The 25307-nt window shown below is 42.7% G+C and overlaps 1 protein-coding gene across 3 annotated transcripts in view; it reads right to left on the reverse strand.

The window, feature by feature from the left end:
• mideasb (mitotic deacetylase associated SANT domain protein b) overlaps positions 1–24431 on the reverse strand; it is a 36200-nt gene extending 11769 nt beyond the window's left edge. Inside the window, exons 1-8 of one of the 3 annotated variants that reach the window (XM_049597185.1) lie at positions 24075–24431; positions 15082–16845; positions 13074–13346; positions 11376–11715; positions 11105–11171; positions 7431–7573; positions 6111–6214; positions 899–974 (exon numbers count right to left, since the gene is read on the reverse strand). In XM_049597185.1, the coding sequence (XP_049453142.1) occupies positions 899–974; positions 6111–6214; positions 7431–7573; positions 11105–11171; positions 11376–11715; positions 13074–13346; positions 15082–16605 (2527 nt within the window). In that variant the 5' untranslated portion in view covers positions 16606–16845; positions 24075–24431. Of the gene's footprint in view, positions 1–898; positions 975–6110; positions 6215–7430; positions 7574–11104; positions 11172–11375; positions 11716–13073; positions 13347–15081; positions 16846–18786; positions 19114–19142; positions 19241–24074 lie in introns of those variants that run through there. The other 2 variants (XM_049597186.1, XM_049597184.1) reach the window with 2 other exon arrangements.
• Positions 24432–25307: the final 876 nt, after the last annotated feature.

The raw sequence follows: 25307 nt of genomic DNA on the forward strand, positions 1-25307 counted from the left end.
TCAAAGTCTTTTAGTACCTTTAATTCAGTAAAGGATCTGAATACTTCTTCCACCACTGGTTGTTGACACACTCATAATTATGAACCAAAAAACACACACACAATTTAAAATTCACCTCAGCTAAAAAACAGGATTTTCAACTAATTGTGAGCATTTGTTTTGAGCGTGTGAATATCAGCTGGACGCCAAAAATTATGACATAAAGCCCAGTTCAGACCACAGATTTGCAACAAGACCAAATTGTTTCATAACACTGCAGAGAAAAGTTGCAACGGTGTGAACTGGCCGTCTGATGTCACCTCAAGCCCCCCCCCCCCCCGACACACACATTCTCATTGACGGATTATCCAGCACTGTTTACTTATATAATTGTGGCGTATTTATTATGAAAATAGTCCATCTGATGCTCGTTTTGTTTATATTTTTTTGCTGTTTCATCAAAACTACAAATGCAGCTGTAGCCAGTATCTCACTATCACTATCCTCATTTATATTTTAAGAAGCTACAAATTATATTCAGCCACAAAATAAGCCTGAAAAGCTGGAAATCAGAACAGACGTACAGAGAGTTGTTGCATAGAGACGATACACCATCTCATCTAGTTGCGTTGGTGTTGGTTTTTAGAACGCTGCAGAGCAAAGTGTTGCAAGTAGTTGTCTGCTTTAACTCCTCTCGTTGCGAATCTTTGGTCTGAACTTGGTTTAAGAATTCAGTCAGCTTTATGTGACTGATAATCCACTTGTGACTGCAAGGATTGACTGTTTATCACTTTCTGTCAATCAGCTAATCAACTACTCATAACAGGCCTAAATTTATCAGATCCATTTATCATGGCAAGTTAAAAACAGTTTAAATTCATTACAAATACAGAATAAATGCTCTTTGTACATGACTAACCTGAGTAGTGATAGTTTGCCAGATGATGAGATTTGGGGAAAACTGGATTCCTCAGCATCAGCAGGGACAGAGCAGCCTGAGAAACAAACAACATTTTACCAATGATTGAAAGTGAACCAACATTAGCTGCACAGCTGTGGTTGTTACGAGCCTTTATACAACAGGTCACTCCTGCCAGCGAGCCGACTCTTGGCTCCAATTGTGCTTTATAAACCCATAAAAACACACCTAGCCAAACAATGAGCCAGTCATTTGCAGGTAACCACAGAGCGAGATAACCATCGCTCTCATTTTTCCTGCCTGTATCAGGAACCTGAGTGTGTGACTCTCTGTGGCATTGTCAAAATAAGAATTAACTCTGTGCTCTTTGAGAAGAAAAAAAAAAAGTCTTGACTGTGTTTGAGTGTTGAAAGACGGCCGTTTGAGCCGGACTGCTGCTGCAGAGAGTGGGCGCTTCGACCCCCCCCCCCCGGTAGTTTCCTTGACAACGTTGGACCAGTGTTGGTCGCTAGGGCCTGAAATCTCCACCAGTACTACTACAAAGCTCTCTGACAGCTCTGCGAGGCAACTCCAGCCTGTGCATCTTTAATAATGGAAGTATTGATTTAGGATCACAGTCAAAGTCACTGTAAAGACAAAGTGATGTGCTTCTGCTTTCTCTGTGAAATTAAAGAGTCTTTCTCGGCCTGTGTCCAACAATTCATCTACTAGATTCACTGTAAGTTACTGTTATAAATGAACTCTTCTTTACACAAAAACAAAAATAGTCTGTGGGTTAACAACGTGACTTGAGGCCTTTGCACACCAAGTCTGTATTTTTCGTCTGATATTGTCGCACGTTTAAGAATAAATACAACCTAATGTTGTGTTAATCACATTGTCCATGATTTAAGTTTTCAGAACAGGTTCGATTTCTGCATTTCTTGCATTGGTCAACAGAAATGTTTGACCAAGAAGCAGTAAAGAGAAAGTGCGGCGTAAGCTGCAGGACACACACATCTGCAACAAGAGAGAGGAACAGGGCAGAAGTGGTCAGCAAGAAAAGAAGTGAAAATATATAGAAGCAATTATCAATTCTTGAAATCTTCCACAACAAACAGAAAGTAACTTTAGCCAATCCAGAAGTGCACAGCAGCAATTATGATGCTTACAGCAGAGTGCAATTTCACAGGCGCACAGTATCATTTCATAATTCAGGTAGCCACAACGCTGAAGCAGGACGCCAGCAGAGTGAAGAATGTGAATATTAAAAATATTTAAGGAGCTAGCTTCCCTAATATCTATAGGTAGTGTGCTCCATATCTTTGGGGCGTAATTATCAAAGGCTGCATCCCTGATCTTCTTCCAGCTTTTGCTGGAACCTCCAATAAACCAGCAGCAGATGATCGCAGTATTCTTGGAGGCAAATAGTTAGCAAGGGAGTTAGCAATGTAGCACGGTCCCAGCCAATGTAGGGCTTTGTATACAAGGAGGAGGAGCTTAAAATCGAATCTAAATGTAACAGGAAGTCAGTGCAGAGCAGGTAATACTGGCCTGATGTGCTCTCTCCTCTTGGTTCTGGTTAATAGCAGAGCTGCTTAGTTTTGAATGAGCTGAAGTCTCTCAGTGGTGTTTGTTGGGAGACCAGTAAAAAGTGTGTTAAAGTAGTCGAGGCGGCTTGAAATGACGGCGTGAATCAATTTCTCTGAATCTTTTTCATTTAGAAATGGTTGATTAATCAAGAAAATAACTGACAGACCAAGTATGAACTATATGATAATCAATTATGAAAATAATTGTAGGTTGCAGCCTTAATTATAATCATTCTGATCATATAAATTATGCAGCAAAGCTTTTATGAGATAAGCTTTCATTTTCCTTTTTATTTCCCAGCATCCCTCTGCTTCTCTTAAATAATAACATGACTGTATCCTCTACAGTTTGTATTTCAATGGGAGTGACATGACCAGGAAAGAGCCACTCCAGATGCTGCCTCATAGCATTCAACAGTGACCACTATTTAACTTTATTACCACAAACAGTGCAGAGCACCTTGTTCCTTTTGTTGTTAAACATACTGAGTAGCTAGGATTTATTACAGTATGCTGTGTTTTATTTGAGCATGGCTTGAGTTGGCTGTTTAATACAAAGGTCAGGGATGGACAGAGGATATCTGCGCTGCACGATGCACTCGCCCTGATATAATTAGTGGTCTGACTGTGATGCAATCATTGTGAGACACAGGATGCATCACTGCTGCAGAATAGGTGGAGCACATATCTGACCAATGACTTCATCTGATGCTATGAGTGACTGCAAGCTTGTGAACATTTCTGACTTTTTCTGACTTTCTTCGGGTATATTCATGACACAGATGTTTTGTCTGGTTGCTCAAGATGCTTTCAAGTACAGCTGGGAAATGAGTATATCATACATAATATGATAATGTGCTCTTTTCCAGGTTTTTTTTTTTTATGTGAACTTCCTCTCAGCTGTTAGCAAAGGCAGTGACATAGGTTAGAGCAGCAAGCACAGATAATAATAATAATAGTAATAAATGAAATGGTTACTTCAAATTTTTTGATGTTGGGTTGTATGAGGTACTTATCAACAATGAGTGCAATATTTTCACAGCTTTATCTCGCCGTCATACAGCCCTTTCTAATGGGGAACTGAAGACATATCACTCCCTTCAAAGCCACCATACTCCTTTAAAAAAACAGTAACTTTACCTTGCAAAACATGGGAGTTGCTGGTCTATTGCTGCCATAATCTGGTAATTTGTTTGTGTCATTTCATTGACTGATCTGCTGGTTATTTTTCAGATTTAATCAATTGAAATTTTGGTCTAAGAATGTCAGGAAATAGAAATACTCATCACAGTTTCCTAAAGCCTGGGGTGACAACTCCCAAGGTCTTGTTTTGTCTGACAATCAGCCCCAAACCCAAAGATATCCTGTTATTTAACACATAACACAAATTAAAGAGGATTTGAGAAGCTGGAACTCGAGAATTTTTTGGCACTTTTGCTTGAAAAATTACTTAAACTAATGATCGATTATCAAAAAAGTTGATGTTTAATTTAATGTCTGTTCATTTCTTGACGAATGTCTCATTTCCACTGCATGATTCAGCTCGACTCGACTCACTTTTAGTACCAGGTCCTTCTCTCTATTTCACTTTCCCCTGCAGAAAGTACCACCTCAGTAAAGGCGGGAGTCTGAGCTGATCGACAAAGTTTTCATCTGCACATCGTCAGTTGACCACAGTGAGGTTTTGTGGGCTGACATTTTTTTAAAATCTGGGTCAAGTTAATTAATTAATTAATTGCTGTAGTGTAGCTAGTTATAAATATCAGGTTTGGGGTTTGTGCTTAACGTCCCATGTCACGCTATTGAGGATTCTGTCTGACCAATTAGTGGTCTGCTGTGCTTTAACTCCACCTTCTAGTTTCTAGTTAGCTCGCTTTACCTCAACTGAGGTGCAACCCAAAAAAACAACTAGGTACTATTCACAACTTTCTCTACAGGAAAACCAAAGAAAGTGAGTTGAGTATTGTCGTGTCATATCATGCAGTGGAAAGGCGGCAGAATCATCTCAGCTCTTCAGTCAACCCTGTGGTTTGTGACACCTCGCTGACAGCGTGTGCAGCTCCTCTGCTCGACACAGTGGCACCACACCATGCCCCCGACGAAATAACCAACCTATTTCACTATCTCAGTCATCTCAGGCCACCGCAACACTTTCGGAGCAAACTTAAAGTGGACAGATCAGTCACTTCTCCTCAGTAATCATTGACAGTTCACATGAAGGCATTCAGTCACTACATTTACATGCACACGAGAAACAAGGTTAGTCGAAGATAGCAGGTTAAAGCAGGAAGTTAGGTGACACACGTACGTGCAACAACCAGAGTACTGTAAACTTCTTGTTTACATGCAGCTCGTCAGTAAACAGACTTTTACTCTCCTCCCCGTTGCATTTATTAAACCAAGCCTGACACACGCTCAGTGTATTAGTGAGATGTGGAGCTACACTTAGATGCATTTTTGTCCTAGTTGAGCTTTGCATTTAGTTATTTTGGATCACAACACCACTATCTTAGAGCATCTGCTTTTATGTGTAAGTCCTGTTAGAGCAAGGTTAAGACTTTAAAACACAAGAAATTAGGATTCACCAGAAGAATAAAGCAGTGTCAGCTTTAATTAACCCCATACACCGAGTAAGGAAACCAGTCCTCTTGTTTATGCGCCAAGAAACCTGATAAAAATCAGGTTATTAATAACCTACAGTTACTTAAGTGCATATAAACGTTCTATTTGTTGTGCATCTGTGCACTAACAAAGACTGTGCATGGTTCCTATTAATACGACCATGGAAACCATATAAACCATGAATCTAATCATGTGCGGAGTGTGCATAAGGCTTTACAATATCTTTAAATCAAGACAGGAAACTCAGTGCTTTTAAAAGAATGATTCATATTCAATCTAAAAATGATTTATGACTGAAATAAACCCACTGCTGCTGAATAGTACTATCATCCACTGTAATTTTATTCTTTTAATCTTCTTTAAAGCCCCTGAAAACTAGTGTTTCTCTATAACATCAAAGGGGACCAATTATTCTCATTTCCTGGCTCATACTTGGATTTTAGGTTTCTACTTAAAGATGTTTATATGCTTTAATGTTAAAAAAGCACTTAATTTTCCTCATACTGTTTGTGCTGTAACGCCTGTGTTAACCCTGTGTCTGAGACATTCCATTTTAGACCCTGGCTCTTTTAAACCCTCCTCCTGAAGAGCTAAGAAACAAAAACAACACTGGCATCCAATGGTGCTTCTCAAAGTCAAGCAAGGATCCTTAAATAAATCCTACATTTGAAGGAGGCTACGTCTTCAAATCAAAGATCCCTCAAATTCTTTTTCAAGGCTGCAAAAATTCCCAAAAATAAATCTTTAAAATAAAAAAGATTTGACCAAATGATGCATGTTGCTAAATCCTGATTGGTGCACTGAAGTACATGACATCACCTTTTTTCCCAAGTGAGAAGAGCATAGTTGACTTTGGTAGAAAATGCTGCAACATCCCATCACTTACAGAAAGTTTTCAGGGCCTTTAAAACATTTTTTAAAAGTGGTTTTAGATGTTCAATGCAGTCTTTAAAAGGGAAACAGGTTGGTGTGAATGTGTGTGTTACAATCCGACAGATGAATTGTTCTGTTGTGCTCACCAATATGTCCCCTTTGCACTCGTACAGACAATGGTGGGCCAACTCCTGGTTGGTGCCTCCTCCACACAAAACACTGGAGCAGGCCAGGTGCATGAGGTCTTCCACTGAAAGACACAGAAAAAAAACAACACTCATCTTTATTGATAATATTTTGCTGACATTATTTTGTCCTAGCACGGGAGAGAATGAACATCAAGCCTGCAATTAAAAGATAACTGATTCAAATATGAAACAGTACTGTGTGTGTAGTTTTTTTTTTTAAAATTATGAAGGATCAGCGATGCATCAAATCCAAAACAAACCTCCCTACAGTGACAATTAAATCTATTTTACCACACTAAATTGCATCATATACCTGAGGAGATAAAACTGCCTGAGTCTTCTCACTGAATATACAAGTATCTAAATGAAGCTTGACACATCCTAATTGGCAACAGCTTGACAATGAATCATTGAACACAGACTCTACATACTCAATTCATAGTGATGACAGGAAGTTATTTCTGTATTTCACGAACAAGAGAATCACAATGTGGTGACAGACTTCTGTCTGACACTTAACAAAACGAGGTAAATGCCCATTTTATACTGCCTGTTCAAGATGGGAATGTCGTGCAGTTATTCCACCTCGCCATTCTTTATCAAAGGTACAATCATGGAATGGGGGGACAGGTCTCACCTTTAAGGCCGCAGTGGATGCAGCCAACAGGACTAGACCACGGATGGGACAAAATGTGATGTTTTGATAACATGTTATGTGTGTGACCCACCACTCGAAGATTTAAAAAGCAGCTAGCAGCTAAATGAAAGAAGGACAGTGGCCGAAAATGTCAACAAGTGAGGAGCCATTGAGGTCTGAGAGCTCCTTATCCTCCAAGGATGAGATAAGCTGCCATATAACAAGGGCGCTAAATGATTATTATTGCCATGTTATGTCATTGTTATTGTTTATAAAGCACTGCTGACGTGTATGTTATATGTCACACTAGATAAAGGCCGATGCTGTTGTGTAACACGTCACGCCGGCATGCTGTCTAAAATCACACACAGGGGCAGCATGATGCCGCTGTTGTTTGGTTCTGTGTGAAAAAGTAAGCTGGCATCTTAGTTTAGGGTCTCAAAGTTTTAAGAAAAAGAAGGAAAGTCAGTTGTTTCCTTGTGAAATAAATAAATAAATTCTAAGAACTGGTCAGCCTCACAGTAAAATAACTGGCATCTGCTGGTTTGCCCCTTTAATGCAGGCCAAACAATCCTGCACAAGTATTCATACTTGGAGTTTCAGGTGATGTAACGACTGTGAAACACTGGTACTTTTCTTACCTTTCTGCTGAAAGTCAGGCTTTTCCTCCAGTTCATTAAGTGGAACCCAGACCAGCTCCGCTCGATGATGATCCAGCTCGACAGCTGACCGCTGCCTCAGCTCTGGCACCTCCGCCTGGTATCGCGACCCAATATTTATCCGTCTGGGAATGGAACATCAGTGTGAGCAGCGAGGCTCTGAATTTGATCCATGCAAAATTCATCAAGTGCCTCTGCAGTTAAGAGGTATTTATTCACTCTTAAATATTTCAGTCATCATGTAACAATATCAGGTTCCTCTTAAGAGTGAAGCTCTTGTTTTATTTCTGAGATCACATTTTGATTTCTTGGCTCTTCTTCCTGCCGTGATCTTTAAATAGTAGCAGGACGACTGGTGAGGCATTCAGGCTCTGAGCACCACCATTCTTGCACTGTTTTGATTTCCAGCTTGTTACACAGCTCCCTTTTGTCCTCTCAGCATAATGAATAAAATGCAGATTCCTTCTGAAATTTGTATTTTAAACAGAGTGCACTTCTTGAATTCCCTGAACCTCAAGTAAACGGATCCTCATTCTGATGTGGGGTGAAGGTTGAGTTCAAGTAGGAAGAAAGGCTCATAATCCAACAGATGCATCTCTATAAGCTTACAACTGAAACCAGATACCTCAGTGCTATAGTTGTAAAAATCATGCTGTGCTACAACATAGACAATCCTGTTCCAGCATGCACCCTCCCTCCCCTGCATTTCCAGTAGGCCTGCAGTATTTCCAGCTGAGTGTGTATATGTGTGTGTGTGTGTGTGTGTGTGTGTGTATTCTGGCAGCCTCCCCCAGGGAAGGTGGGCTGCTACAAGTTGAACTGCAAAGGCTCTCATGTGTTTGGGAGTACACCAGCCCAGCTGAAGGCATGATTTATGGAAAGCTTCCTGAGCTCGTCCCTGACTAACTGCTGAGTAGCTGGCACCAGTCGGAGGGGGAACGGCTTGCACAATGCGCCCCCATAAACTTCACCTCGCTGTTGATGCAACTCCAAAAAGAATCCTTGACTAATAGCTGAAGGGTTACACTAAATGGAGTCTCGCTGTCAAGCTCCTCTTTCTCTGTTGTGCTAATTTTCATAAACATCCAAGCTAACAGAAGCAGTGTTTACATTTATGGAGCAACTTGGCTGTGGCCCATGTTCTACTGAAGGTCTTCTTTGGTTCCAGTTGTTTACATGATGACCTGTGTTAAGTTTAAATTCTAATCCTTTAAGTGATAATCTAGAAGATTCTGATTTTAATAAATGTTAGGTGACTATGTATCGCTGAATGAGGTAACACAATGGTGACTGAACCTATGGTCCACTGACAAAACCCTTGCATTTGCAGTATAACAAACCCAGTGTCTGTGGCAAACCTGTTTTCGGGGAGCTAACGCAACAGACTCAATCCCATTTCTTATTTTGCCTCCTACCCCTTATTTTCAAGTGCCCATTTGCCCCTCAGATCACAGTTGCAAAGGGTAGTGGTTAAAATCTTTCCTTATGTCATCAGTGGTCATTGATGGCATTTACGTAAGCAGACGTGACTATGCCAATAATGGTATTATCACACTGACATTTGCCCTTCATCTGATAGAGATAGAGAAGCATGGACACTTGCAATTCATTCAGTTTCAAGCTATCAATCCATCAAATAAAAAGAACACTGCTTTATTACCAGGCCGCTAGCGGTGCACTGAGAGCTAACGTTAGCAACCTGTGTTCCTACCCTGCCAGTCTGCCCTGATATTGGAGGAGTGCTAACAAGTGCAGCAACTTCACTGCTGGACTTGGTGGTAAATTTCAGGTATCAAAAGCCATCTCAAAATGGAGGGATGCCACATGGAAATGCGGGACTGTCATGCACAAACCAGAAATAACAATATAACGTAAGCAAGCTAGCTAGTTAGCTATCGAGACATCAGCATTTTAGCAATTTTTTTTGTTAGGTTAAGAAAGTTACCATAAACACAGAAAGGACATTAAACTAACATCATGCAATGGTTATTGTATTTTTTTAATTTTTTAATCGTTTTTAACAAGGAAAATACATTTGTGGGTTTCTTTTGTTGCTCTTACAGCCATCTTACTGATGATTTCTCCTAAAACTTGGTTTGGAGTGTGCCTCTGAAAAGGGCCATGTCGCCTGTACACTTCACCCTACCCCTCTATCCCAACAAGAATCAAGATGCCATACCCATAAGTGTGAATGTGCAAAATGGAGTAGGGTTTAGTGGTAGGGGCAAGGGGTGTATTGGCATTAAGACTTCAACTCAGTTCTGTGTGAAGCGATATACCTTTTTTACCAGTCTGTGCTAGCATTGCGGGTAAACGGTTACTAAGGCCAAACTGACTCGATTTGAAAAAACAGCGAAAACAGCAATGACGATGGAACTTCAAACAAGTGCAAATCCAAAAAAAAACAAAAAAAAAAACGAAGCAAACAGGCATCAGACAGGCAACACTATTTGGTTCTCTAAAAATTGAGATCCAAAAACACACCTGAAAGTAGGCTACTTAACTAAATTAAATTTGAATTTGTAATATTAATAATTTTTTATAATTAAAAAAATCTACACTTGGCACTTTGTGACGATACGATATTGCCACACAAAAATATTGCAATACCATGCTGTATTGATTTTTCCCCAACCCAACATTTTTGGTCAGTATTTTATGCAAAAGCTATTTTATCAATTTATTTTCAGTAATTACCTTTCTGTGTAGTCGTTTTTATTTTATTTAACTCTATCTCACTGCTATCAAGTTCACTATTAACTTTTTTTATACAGTATAATAAGATGGATTAATTCACTGCTTCACATTAAATTTGTTATTTAATTATTATGAAGCAGCCACAGGAAACCTGGGATTATCAAAAAAGCATCTACAAAACAAAGACAACAAGCATTTTGGGCATTTTTAAACAGTGGATGATTCTTCATTTTCGCCTCAGTGAGGTATCAGACTGGAGCTGCAGTTATTACTGGCTGACTTCTTTATTGACACAATGGGAGTCTGTGCGGCTGTAAACAGAAACAGTCGCTCTTCTGTTGTATTTCTGACAAAGTAACTGCTCACTGAATATTTGCTGTCGTATTAAACTCCACTTGCTGTTACCATGGTAACCACGGGTGTCCCTATATCAGCTAGGACTTCAATCTGAAGCATTTATGTCAACTAAAGCTGCACATAATATATACACTCTTAAACTATTGAAACTTATATATATATGACCAAAACTATATTCTCAGTGCGTGTGCTTTGAAGAGCACAGAGCCATTAGTTCTCAAAAGGCTTTCATTTGACAGTTATTACAGAGCTGTTATGACAGGATGCACTTTAATTGAGAGAGAGAGACATTAGCCTGCTAAGTTAGATCAGAGGGCGATTGCTGGTGATAATGCTAGCGTTGGATGACAGGGCAAAAGATTCCAGTGGTAACAGTGGCCGAGAGGAGATCTGCCTTAAAGGATGGGGTTTAGTATTTCAAGAAGTGTGTGCTCTCTTTCAGGACAAATCATGATTCAGCCCGATGTTATTATGGTTTGAATAATTGATTGCAGAGCTGCTACTCCAGCTATGGCAATGCCTGCTCTACATACACAACCCCGCCCCAAACCCCAAAACCTTTCCACAGTGGAAGAAGAGAAGATGATTTGGGAAATACTCACGGCTCTATGCTGACTGGAGTGGCCTCGCTCATAGCAGACAGAACAGGAGGTGTGATGTCGCAGCTGTCTAAAAGAGCAGCGACAAAAGCCAATCAGTGACGTTATCAAAAAAGTTCTTGCTTTCATTATAAGAGTTATAATTTAATACACAGTTCAAGAGTGGGTAAAAATCATACATATAGTCTGATATCAGATTGTTTATAGGAAATTATCCGAGGGTTCAGAGCAGCTTAGGCGTCCTGTGGATAATTCAGGGAGTCTTTTTACTTACTGGAGCGCAACAGGCTGCGTGTTGCAGACTTGGGTGTCGCAGGAGGCGGCAGGCCCTGGCCACTGGCCGCAGCCGAGGACAGGAAAGTGGAGAAGTACAGGCCGGAGCCCTCGCGGACGGGGCTGAGGATTGGCGGAGGCGTGTAGGGGGGAATGGTGAGGGGGTTTTCGGCGAGGCGAACAGGGGAGCGTAGGTGGCTCTGGTAGGGCGTGATGCTGGAGTAGACAGGAGGGGCAATGAATAAGCCAGGTTTAGGTGGCGGGATGAAAAGAGGCTCGGGCCGGGGACGTCGTTTAGACTTTTTGCCGTCATCGTCCTTCTCTCCTTCGGTTCCTCCATTCTGGTGAGGAAGAATAATTGTAAGAGGTGGATTTATTACAGTGTGCAGCTCAATGATTCATCATTTTTAATTTTATGAAAGACACACACACAATAAAATACTCAAAATCAGACATTAGGGATGTCTGTCTGGTTAATTTTGCTTTCAATAGCAGACACCCATTAACTGGTAACTAACTGGTTAATTTTGCTTTTAGTCTGGTGCTCCATTGACTCAATGAGCTTCAGCGCTGCATTTCAGAGCACCATCCATTTAAAGGTGGTGAAATTTTAATGTTTGTGATGCAAATGTTCTGCCTTTTATTCTATTTTCTGTTGGCTTTGCTGACTGACAGCCAGCTGCTGCATTAACGTGGAAACCTAGAGCTCACTGCCCACCCTCAAGTCTCCACTGGTTAGCTATGGTTAGCCTGGACCCTCTCTGCACTGTGCACCACTAGAGTAAGCAGCTTCATGTTAAGCAGCAAAACCCCTTTAGCACTGTTAACTATGTTAGCACCATAAGCCATGCTGACACTGTTAACAGTGTTAATAGAGCTACATCCAGAGCCGTGTATTTTTGAAAAGACGGGGAAACACAGTTCATGCTGTGTCAGCTGAAAGAGTTGACTATTTTAAAATACACGGATAGGAGGAAAACATGGAATGGCGCGACCTGTTCAAGAAAGTGGTGGTACAGCTGGACAACGCTCATTTGTTTGGTCTGTGACGTAACAGGTCAACTGGAAAAAGGTCCAACACTAACAAGCTAAAGAGCCTGACATACTTTGGTCAACAAATCGATTACCCCACTGTTGTGCAGTTCAGTGAACTGAAGAGTAGCAAAATTAACCAACCAACATGCATAACCAGTCAAAAATATCCTCAGTGGTTAACTGATTAATGGTTAACTGTTGACACCCCTTATAGATATGCATGTTCATACAGTTGGCTTCATCTGCATTTATCCTGAGAATAACAGAGAACACGGCACCCCGACCCTCAGCTGTATGGTACATAATGTACAGTATGGCAGTGTTAAACCCTGATAATCTGCCTGATCTGGGACAGGGCAAACAGTTTACTGAATCTAAATCCACCCCCAAATGAAACAGGGAAAGGGAGGAAAGTGTGGAGGACTGAAATGGGGTCGGGGGACACATGGAGCACGGTGGGGGGAAGGGAGTTTTGACAGATTGAGGAAGACAGTGAAGCACCACCCTACTACCTCCCCAAATCAATTCTGACAGTTAAACAAATGATGAATGCAAAAATATAAAGATTTACAAATCAAAAAATGGCATCAAAGTACACTTCCTGCAAGAACAAGAAAACAAAAGCAGCAAGAAATTTAAAAAAAAAAAAAAAAAAAGTACTCACTTGCTCTGAGCTCTCTGACAAAGAGTTCCTGAGTGAGCGTCTCCGGGTGACGATGACCGAGGGCTTGTGGTCGGCCCTGCCGAGGTCCTGGGGGTTTGAGGGCCTGGGGGGCCAGGTGGAAGCCAGGGCGGCATCATCTCTGTCGGGAGAGGAGGGCTCCTGCCTTCGCACGGGGACAGACACGGGGATGACGAGTGGAAGGAGGCTGTCGTCTCGATGCCGCTTAGCATTTAGACCCTCTGAATCAGTGGGACTCCATGGCCTGTGGGGCTCCTGACGAAGACGGAAGACAAGGTGTTACAATACTTAAACTTGGTAGTAGTTGTGGTCGTAGTAAGTGGGTCGTGACTTCTGGAAAGAGACACTGCCATCTCAACACTCGGCAACTCACTCCTAAACAATTTAGATTGACAAATGGAACTACAAGTAAGAGGAAAAATATGTATTTTAAACTTTCGGGTGAACTGTCCCTTTAAGAAAGTAATTGTAGCTTCATTTTAGCACACCACAAATCGCTAAATCTTAAACCAGTTTTACTCAGGTGGTTGGGTGGCTGTTAATTCACCCGGGCACGCTGCCAAATTATAATCGATACAGTAAATGGGGAGCCCTGAAACCTTGTTCCTCACCTCACACAAAAACACAAATCTAAGAGAAAATTATATCAATACTCAAATGGAGCGTTAACACACAGATCAATGCAGCATTAAACAAGCATGAGGTGTACTCCAAAGTAAAACAATCACTATACAAATAAGCATTTAAATGGATGTTTCAGTGAAAGCTTTACGAAACAAGCACCTTGATGTACTACTGTTAGGTGCAGCACTTCAGTGACAGACCATAGATACAGGTCAAAGGAACCGTCCTCGAAGCATTCTCCTCATTTTATTCTTTGAGAAACCATAATGAGTGGGCATGAGCAGCCTGTGTGCTTTAGAGCAACTTCTGGAGCAACTTCAAAGCCCTCTAAACCACCACATCATCGAAGACAGATGCATGCTGTCACTGCACACTGCATCCTCGTGGGCAGGGAGGCATGCAGCAGTGTGGCTGCGCTGAATCTGTGCTCGTTGTTGCTGGTGGAAAACTCCAGCCCCTACACCAGAGCGGTGGAGAGATATTCTGCTGAGCATTGCAGGCAGGGCAACCCTGCACCCCTCCCTGTATGGATGGGGGGAGGGCACTCCAGGCCAGGCTGGAGTTTCTCTCCTTTGATGGGATGGGGGGAGGTGTGCAGGCATGTAACCAAACACACTGTCTGTATGATCAGTGAGCCGTGAGGCGAATCCAGGGCACAGCCATGCTGAACTACAGACATACTGACTCAGTGCTGTTTGGCAACAAGAACTTGTTGCACAATCGAGACTTTCAGCGCAAAAACACAGATAAGTGTATGACTTCACATGGTACAGCCAAGGTATTTCATCAGATCTGTTCATTGATTCGACCACTCAGAGCTGAAAAGCACATATTTGTGAAGTATATATTTACCTTATGACACTATTCACAATGCGACGTCTTTGTTTTAGCTACAGATTCTCCGCACAAGGCAGAGCTGAGCAGCCCAGTTCTGTGGTGTAAACTTCGCTGGGCGTTGATTACACTCAGCATCTCTTCCAGCAACACGTTAATCACAAACAACACAAGTTTTGGCACAGTTTTCCTGGCAGTTACTTTAGGCCGTTTGTTCCAGTTCCTGCTCTTGTTCAGGGAGCTGCAGTCCCACTGCAATTATACCCTGAGATAACACTGGAGAAATAGATTTTTAGCTCTCACTGAGATATTCACAATTTAAGGCTTTCAGCTTGCAGCAACGAGTTTAGATATAAACTGATACAGAGGAACACTCAGTCCTTCTCTGCTAAAGGTTATTTAGCTGGAGAGGAAACAGCTGAGGAACACATGAGTGAACAAAAGAACGAGGAAGGCAGAAGAGGATACAAAATAGTACAAAGAAAGAATGATCGAACATTTTACCAGTCTGAGATTCAAACTGGTCACTTACCTTTACAACATGTGATGGCAGAGACTCCATTTCCGAGGCCTTCTGAGCAAGAGTCTCCAGGTTGACCTCCTGGGACACCCTGCGTTTCCTCCGCGTACTCTGGATGACGCCTGTCGGGGCTGCCTGGATGTCACGGGCCCCGTTCTGGGAGCCCTGCGGCCCCGGGGCAGCCTGCTCCGAAGACACGGTGAGAAACGGGTTGTCGGACGGCGCCCCGCCTTCCTTCGAGAGCCGTCGTGATCTGCGGAGCTGTGTCTGGGATTGCGACTGGGGTTGTGACTGGGACAGGGGCTCGGCCTGGAGAGTGGGTGGCAGCGGATCTGAAGGCTGCTGGGGTTCTGGGGTGATGTCTTGGATAATTGGTTCCTGGATCTTTGGGGGAGCTGGAGCAGAGGACTCCTGGGAGTGTACCACCACAGGCTGTGGATGTGGGTGAGGGTGTGCATTTTGTGCACCGGGGTAATAGTCAAGCACATGAGGGTTTTGTTGTTGCAACTGCTGATGTTGCATTTGCTGCTGAATTTGGAGCTGCTGCTGCTGTATCTTTTGTTGCTGCTGCTCGTGCTGTATTTGTTGCTGCTGCTGAAGCTGTTGCTGTACGTGCTGTTGATGCTGAATGATTTGTTGCTGCTGCATTTGTTGATGGTGCTGCTGCTGAATTTGCTGCTGGATTATGTGATGTTGCTGTTGCTGCTGCCGTTGTATTTGCTCTTGTTTCTGCAGCTGCTGCAACTGGTGTGGGGGTTTCGCTTGTGTCGAGTAGTTGGGCGGGTTGGGTAGGGTTGTTCTGTTGCCTTGAAAGGCCTGGTAGTACGCTGGCAGGTGCTGCTTTGGCTGACCAAAGGCCAACTGGAACGGCTGCAAGACGGAGCTCCCTCCTGGGTGGGAAGTGCTGTGCTGCTGGGTGTTCAACGCCCCAGGTTTCAAGGTCTCCTGGAAGGACTGGGACTGCTGCTGCTGGTCCCAATCCAGCCCCCGAGCCTTAACAGCATCCCTGTACGCTTCCACAGCAGGCCCCATTGGCTGCTTGTCTGCACCTCTGTTAGGGGGCTGCTGATGTGGCTGTAAGCCTGCAGCCTCATGCATCTTCACAAATGCATTCTGAGTCCTTGAGTCTGTTACTCCACCAATGTAATTAGCAAAGTTTTGTCCCCAGTTAGCCATGGTATTCCACGTGGCAGCTCTCTGCTGCTGGGACAGAGATGGCTGCTGCTGACTGGGCTCCTGGTGAGCCCATTTCATAGGCACAGTCTGCTGATAGTGACCTCTGCTCTGGTCACCTTTATCTGGGCTGAAGATGACAGAGTTGAGGTACATGTGAGGGGCCTCCGGATTGGAGGTCACGGTACTTGCAGCCTCGCTCTGTCCGGGGTCTGAGGCGTTGCCACCGGGGACGTAGTAGGACCCCTCAGGGTGCTGAGAACCCTCTTTCATTGCTATGCTTTGTTCGTTGAAAAAAGTGATGCGTTTGCCTGTTCTTTTGGCGCTGGCTTTTTGCTGGGCTGGTACACTCATGACGGGCATGAATAAGCCGAGCCAGGTGGGTATTCTCAACCAGACAAGCTATCGATGCTCCACTGGAATCCAATAATCAGTGAAATAAAGCTGCAAAACTACACTGACTTCAGCCTGAGCTGCAGAAAGGTCAAGCAAGATGATCTCCTCTTCTCCTCTGAAGTCCTTCGTGACCCCCTCAGAGGTCGCCAGCCTGGGGTGAGCAGATCTGAAGAAGTCTGTGTGGTTTTTTCATTCATGGGCAACACCCTGTATAGAGAAAATGACAGAGAGGTCAAGCATTGAGCCATCAGACTAAAGGGGTCCCCACAGGGGGGTCTCATTATCATCCCCGCCTCAGCGATGTAAAAACCTGCTGTTTGCTTTTTCAACAATAGCCCTCCACTGAAAGGTATCGGGTGTGAGAATAGAGGAGGGGAGGAATGGGTCTAAACTGTGTCATTATTCGCTAAGCTCACATGACACAGGGATAAGGTCCTGCATGCAGGCGGACACGTATACCAGACCTGCATATATTATTGGAAGGTTCTCTAAATCAATAGTTCCTGGAAATGTCATTACAAGATATTACTGCGCCATGTTTAATAACGAGCCACGACATCACCGCAGGAGGACATGCAAAAAAAAAAATTAAGCCCACAACTTGACATAAAAACCCCTCTTGGCTCAAGTGACCTGAAACAGAGGCACCCTTTCCCGCCAAACTACAGAACAGCCGGCGTGTTGAATGTGATAGAAACCTCTTTTTACAACCGACTGACTCATCAGAGGTGAAAAAAAAAGGGAACCCGTGCCCTTTGAACCGTGGCTGCACACTCAAAAAGGAAGGGCAACTGAAAGTGAGCATGCATGAGTCACAACGAAACCATCTCCGGGTGAGGGGATAAAGTCAAAACGGCCTCGCAGGCTTCGATAGCTTGTAGGGGGGATCTTGACAATTGCCATGGTAACCCGTGGTGATAATCAAATAAAATATTATCTGATGGCAAGGTTTTGGAGCAGATTTTTGACACGGTGCAGCCTGCCAAGTTTTGAGATGCACACAGATCCCGACTGTTTCTGTTAAAAAAAATTCAATCCTTGCTCCATCTGGGTGAGATAAAAAATGGTGTCACTCTTGTGCAACACATAAACAGGAAAAAATATCTTCAATCTGCAAATTGCAAGTGCTGATTACAGATTAATACCAGAATCTTCCCACCATGCATCTCTGACAACCTAGGAAGTGACTGATAATTGTCACCCTTTACTCTGGTGGCCTAGTAAAACGCATGCTTCTTAAAATAGCCGGCTGCAGCTGTTCAGATCTTGCACTGGCTCTGGGGCACCACTGACAGAGGAAGCTGAATGCTAGTGTGTGTGTGCACCAACAAATGCCACATGCGCTTTGCAATGTTGTCAAATTCTATGAAACATCCTGTGTGGAAAAAAAGGTTGCACATAAATAAATAAAAATGTCCTTTTGCAGGATGCGCAAAAACTGAGCCACCGTGCTGTGCGTTAAACCATCCGAGGTGAGGGATCATCGTGACGCATGGCCAAGTGCAACCTTACACAAGCCCGTGAGCCCAATAAACAAAGTAACACGTTAAATTGGCTTAAAATACATGTCAAGCACCGTTAGCCGCCCTAATCCATCGCTGTTGCCTAATTTAAATCAGATCGTGTGGCACAGCTCGCAGCATGCCTGGCCGGGCCTGCAAGCGTGCAAGAGACGACAAATAAAGCAGAATATAAGAGGAAAAACATGCTGAGTCCTTCCACGAGATGACTCTTCCTCATGCCCCCCCCCCTCCCTCTCCACATCACTTTCTGTGGCCAGCCAGCTCAGCGCTATTTACGAGAAACCCTTTGTTGCAGAACACGGATTATCCAGTCACTAATGCCGTGTCTCGCTGCAACCACCCGAGCCAACAATGCAGCCTGCATGATAAAAGTGTGGCGGCCAAACAAACACGGCGGATCGAACTTGTCAACCACGTTGATACGTCACATGTCCGCGCAGTCAATCCGCTTTGATTGAGACATGATGGAAAAACATCCTCCATGAGCCCCGCGCGGACGCTCCGTCGACGTAAACAAAACTTTGTCAGGCGAGCTGTGGCGACAACAACACGCACAGGCGACCACAACAACAACGCCACAGTCATCGACACCGCGGCTCCAGCCCTGTCTGTCCCCGATACTTACTGTGTTTGTCATGAAAGCTGCTACTAGACGCAGCTCAGCCCCGCAGGATCGCACACTGGCAGCTCTGTGCGTCCAGCAGCGGCGGCGGCAGCAGCAGGGCCCGCACAATACAGACCTGCGATGATGACTGCATACATCCCCAAGGTTGACTCATGCTATGCTGCTGACCTCACTCACTGGTACTTTTTCCCCTAACCCCCCTTCCTCCTCCTCCTCCTCCTCCTAAAGTCAAGAGGAAACGGGGGTCGATGCGTAAACAGAGTCGGAAGCGCAGCTCTACTGTGCAGAAACGCGGGCGCACTCCCGCCGCTGTCTGTTGCACATTATTGCACGAGGATTGCACAAATAAAACTCACAGTGGCAATGCGGCCTTTTTTGCTGTACATCGACTCTCTCCGTGTCTCTGCTTGTCTTGTGATCCCCCCCCTCCACCGTCCACCGCCACCACCAGCTCGCTGGCCACACCCACTTCCATGCCCATATAAGGCTTTCCTCTGACATGCAAGGCGCTGTAATTTACGGAGCAAGATCCTTCTCAGTCCATGCGGGAAATTCCAACGCACATGGGAGGACCGCGGGGATGGAGGGGGGAAAGGACACTCGGTTACACATTCACTTTTTCTTTCCAACTCAAACACTTATTTCTGCTAATGAAATTTCAATGGAAATGTGTGTGTGTGGTTTGTGCACATGACACAGCAAGCTGCAGAAAGGCCCCAGAGTGTGTGGGAGACAAACTATGAAAACACATGTTTGTTTATACCAAAGCTGCTGGAGATTTTTTTCTGTTTTTCCAAATAAATATAGAGAGGAAATATATCTACATGTTCTTCACACATTAGCAGATCCTGAAATGTTTACTTATTTAGTCTTAGCAGCCAAAATATATGAAAGTATTAGGGTTCCCACGGTCATGGAAAACCTATAGGAGTCACTGAATTTCAAATTAATGTGATGTGTAATGTAAAGTTTTGTAAAAGTCGTGGAATTATGTTTTGTAAAATAAAATTGTGACGTAATCTTTAGTGGATAACTTTCCAAGTAATGTAACATATTGCGACGATACGCAATATGTTGCAATAGATACGACGGGCTCTAATGCATGTAATGGGGGTCGCTGGGGGGCTGGAGCCTATCCCAGCTGACACTGGGCTAGAGGCAGGGTACACCCTGGACAGGTCACCAGACTATCACAGGGCTGACACATAGAGACAGACAACCATTCACACTCACATTCACACCTACAGACAATTTAGAGTCACCAATTTACCTGCATGTCTTTGGACTGTGGGAGGAAGCTGGAGTACCCCGAGAAAACCTACGCTGACACGAGGAGAACATGCAAACTCCACACAGAAGGGCTCCCCCACCCGGGTCCAAACCAGGCCCTCTTGCTGTGAGGAACAATGCCAACCACTGTACCACTGTGCTGCTATTGCTGCTACTGGCAACTGCTGGGTACTCCAGCTTCCTCCCACAGTCCAAAGACATGCAGGTTAATTGGTGACTCTAAATTGTCCGTAGGTGTGAATGTGAGTGTGAATGGTTGTCTGTCTCTATGTGTCAGCCCTGTGATAGTCTGGTGACCTGTCCAGGGTGTACCCCGCCTCTCACACAATGGCAGCTGGGATAGGCTCCAGCCCCCCGTGACCCCTAACAGGATAAGCGGTTATGATTGAATGAATGAATGAATAGAGTTTGAATCTGATATGTTTGAAAAATGCTAGGCAAGTGGGGCAAGAAAACACAAATAATAAACTGCGGCTGCAACAAACATTTATTTTCATTATCAGTTAATTTCTTGCCTTATCATTTTCTCAATTTTTCATTTGGTCTCTAAAGTCTCAGAAAACAGGAAAAAATGTCCATCAAAATGTCTAATTTTTCAACCAATACCCTTATAATTCAACAATATTCAACTTAAAATAATCAAAACTGAGAAAACCAACAAATCCTCACATTAAACCAGGTACCATCTCACATTTTTGCTTGAAAAATGCTGTTTAGATTATCAAAATACAAAATATAGTTAAATTACAAATTCGTAAAGTCTCACTTATGCTAGTTACAAGCTATCTTAGTGCTCAGCGGGCCTCGGCTTGAGTTTATATGAGTCTCAGGATGAAATAATACCTGGTGAATATTAACCAGGCTCCGAATGTTGCAAGGCGATCTGTAGACTACTCAGTGATGTAATGTCAAACAAATAAAATAAGTGACCCAGATCACCACGAGGCAAACAACCATGTGTATGAAGCGTGCTCTGACACAATGTGCTGATTAATTAAGTCGTCAATCAAACGAAAAATAATGAATATTGTTAATTTATTTAATGAGCAATGGCTGAGTTCCATTTAGCTGTTTCAGTGTCAGGGTATTGTCACTCTGCCACGGCTTACCGGGACACCTGACTGAAACCAGACCATTGTTACTGTAATCAGTGATGCTTGTGCCTTTCCTACAATGACGAGGCAAAATATCTGCTGTGAAAACAGAGCTACTACAGTGGAAGACGTCGGGAGTTGTTGCAGTATCACTACACTGACTGGACATGACCAGGCATGTGGCAGTCAGACTGTACACGGCTGCAGTCTGGCTCTCTCCTCTCTCTGACCCTTAAAATAACGTGCAAAGCCTGAAAACATTCACAGATGCAGCTGACGAGCGGTCGAGTCAGACTGACATGTCTGACGCCGATGACACTGTCATTGCACTGGGAATTGTGGTGTGAGTGAGTGTGTGAGTGTGTGTGTGTGTGAGTTTGTAAACAACCTTTTGTCTTGGCTGCATGGTATTTTTGAAGCTGATACCAGCTGTGCTAAAACTGATTGATCGTTTAGTCAACTGACACGTCTATTTAACAATGGATAGTAATCAACTAATTCATATTTTTCAAGCACAGATGCTAAATATTAGATGGGTGAAGCTCCAAAAGCAAAGATTTGCTGCTTTCCTCTTTTTTATTTTATTGTAAAGTAGATTTATTTGTTTCTTTTCAACTGTTGGTCACACAAACAAGCAATTTGCAGGATAATGTGAGGTATATTTTTCTTTATTTTCTGACATTTTACAGTCCAAACTGGGGCTGGGTAATATATCTGTATTATACGGATATTGTCATATGTGTCTAGATACAGCCTTAGTGTTTGGATTTTGTAATATCCTAAGTGTTGTCTTGTCCTGGTTTTAAAAGCTGCATTACAGTTAAGTGGTGTCATTTTTAAGGCTGTCAGCGTTAACGCATTAATCGCAACGTGATTAAGGTCTGAACATAACACTTTTTAAAAAAAATTGCATTAATTTGCATGCTGCTGTTATGTGCCTTCAACGCACCCTTTCTTGTAGTCAATCTGTCACAGTGGCTTCCTACTTCCTGTTGTTGCAGTGATAGAAAATAACAACACCACTGCACTTTTGAATGGCCCATTTTACTTTAAAAATATCCCATAAGGCTCAGCTGACAAGTCAAAAGTAATACGCACCTTATGTCAAACAAAATTAAATGTCACCAAAGCACTTTGAGTTTAAGCTAGCACCTGTGAGCTAAGCATCTACTCAGACTGATTTTAGCGCCGATCACATCAACAAAGCAAGGAAAGAATTATTTTGCAGTGTTTGAATCGCCACAGACCTGTGGATGAAACTAAATCGAAGAAGTTAACTACAGCGCTTGCTAAAGGGGCGGCAATGACTGCAGACCAGTCAACATTGCAGAAAACTCAGGTCAAAGGGACATCTTCAGGTTGTCATGTTGTGACCAGTCATACGTCTTACATCACAGGAAACAGTGTGTGACGTATTGAGGGACCTGTATGAATCAGAGAAAACTGGAACTTCTGCAATGTGCAAAGTGAATTTCCTTGCATTCATTAGATCAGTGGTTCCCAACTGGTCCAGCCACGGGGTCCAGATTACTCCTCAGTCATTAATTCAAGGTCCACACAGTGTAATATATTCAGCATCATGCATATGTTTGGCCATGTCATTGAGCTAGTTTGCTGTCTCTGTTAAGTAGTTGTCCATTAGTCACTCACTCTACAGCAGGAAACTGCACTTTAGAAATAATAAAAGCTCTGTGCTGGAAATTCACTGTACTTCAAAATAAAGTGTGTTTTTTACAAACTTGACACATTTGAGCGCCAACTGCGGTCCATTCAGAATGGACCCGTGACCCAGTTTTGGGCTGCAACCCACCAGTTGGGGACATTGGTAAGAATTTCTTAACCTTGTTAATATGGACTTAAAACTATTTTAAAATGCAACATAATGGAATTTTTAATATGCGATTAAATTGTGATTAATCGCTATTAACTATTTATATTGCTGCAACTGTGTGCAGTTGATGCATTATTACACACTTTAACATGCTTCTTGTTTTTTTAACATGTGTTGTATTTATTATAGATTTTTAGGTTATTTAAATATTTATTATAAGTCTATTTCAAACGTTATTTCTGTACGCTGTTGGACCTGGGTAACGAATTCTGTTCCCTCATTTTTTAACGTGTGAATGAAAATAAACTGAACTGAACTGGAGTCAGCGATTAATCGCAATGAAAACATTTATTATTTAACAGCCCTAGCAATTTTTTTAAACTTAGCTAGCTGTTTTCACCCAGGTTGTCGTTGTGTCCACAATATGGTGATTTATCAAAAAAATTCAGTTTAAATATGTTGAAAAAGCACCTTTAGTAAACAAAATCGTCAGATATCGAGGTTTTTGGTTAAAACAAAAAATCGTGATATTTGATTTTCTCCATTTCAGCTCTAATCCAAACTTTTGATTAATAAATGAATTGGCAAATTAACTGATGATGAGCCAATAGCTGCAGCCACAGATTTATCTCCCCAATTGTTTTTGTCAGTTTTTGAATATGCCCCCACAAAAAGTTTGAGTTCCTATTGACTAGCAGTAAAATAACCCTTGACCTACACTGATAATGGTTTTTAGAACTGATATAATCAGTCTTAGCATATCACTGTAAACTGTGCTGATGGTGTTGATGACTCAGCAAAAAACAGGGACCCATAACACAAACTTTAGTTCAGGTGATGAAATATAAATAATGTCTGTCCTCTGGAACTTTCTCCCTGTGTGTGTGTGTGTGTGTGTGTGTGTGTGTGTGTGTGTGTGTGTGTGTGTGTGAGAGAGAGATGGATGGGGGTGAATCAGGTCCATCAGGTCAGGTGAAGCTAGCAGGAGCTAACTGTCCTCCGCCCACACATCAATGTAAACCACCATAAACACCTAGCATAGCGCTACATGCATAAAGCCTCTCAGTACTTACATTAAACTCTGTCCCTCCATGTCACGCACGCCTTCATGTCCCTGTCCTGTCGATGTCCTGCTGCAGCTACAGTTGACGGTGAGCTAATGTAACGGCAGCGACTCACTATGGAAACACCGCAAACTTTTTATTTTTTCAGATTCCTCCACACAGCGTCACTTCCCAGTTTGACAGCACTTTAAGCTAGCAGCCTGTCTGTGGGACCTACCCGCGGTTAGTCTGAGGAGAGACGGGCGGACTGCATTAACAGCATCGATACAAATGTATTAAATTAACTGATAAATGTAGTTTAAATGCTGCAGTGTTGATGAGCTGGACTAATAAAGCAGCTTTGGAGGGCGCGTACCGTTTCTGATTTGTTGTAGCTGCCTTAACGGCTCAACGGCACCTCTGAAAAGACCAACTATCAGACAAGATATTAATCCTCCGCTACACCGGAACACTGGAGAGACAAGGGACTGTTGGTTACTTATTAGGAGAGGAATGTCAAGTAACTTTTTAAGCACTGGGTAGGGACTGTTTATGTTTTTGTTTTTATAATTTTGGCTTTATGGGAAGAACATAGAAATTTAAATAGTTGCATTTTGTATTCATTTTACTGCATTTTTTTAAAAAAGGTGTGCATTTTCCTTAAAAAAAAAAAAGCGACAAAATTACAGCATTTATTATAGTTAGAAACTGTGAAAACAGAAATTATAGTTGGATTTTCAAATTTCCATCGGTCCCTGGACATCGTGTATGACGAACGCCTCTATCAAAAAATATATATATATCTGATCCATCTCATCAAAATCACTTTATTCTGTGTCTCAATTCAAATTTGGCCAAAAGTAAATTCCTTGCATAAAACCTTTAACTTTCAACTTTCAAACGGTAAAGGATAGGTTTAAAAAAAATCTAATAATTCATTTATGGTGGAGGGAGGGTCATGCATTTTCTGCCAGTCACTCATTGAGGCTCACGGAAAAATATTTGGAGCTCCAGAGCAGGTCAAAATTTTTATTTTTTAAAAGATATTTTTTGGGGCACTTCTGCCTTTTAATTTCAATTTAAAAACAAACAAACAAATAAACAAAAAAAGTCACATCCCAGCCACCCCCTCCCCTCCTCTGATAAGAAAAGAACAATCCCTAATTTCGCACTGTCATATAAATACCTCATTCTAAACTTGGGCAAACAATTAGCAATGATTGATAAAGACATTTCTATGTGTTTTGTAAGTGATGAGGTGGG

This window comes from Epinephelus fuscoguttatus, linkage group LG14 (genome assembly GCF_011397635.1).
Source record: "Epinephelus fuscoguttatus linkage group LG14, E.fuscoguttatus.final_Chr_v1".
NCBI classification, from domain to species: Eukaryota; Metazoa; Chordata; class Actinopteri; order Perciformes; family Serranidae; genus Epinephelus; species Epinephelus fuscoguttatus.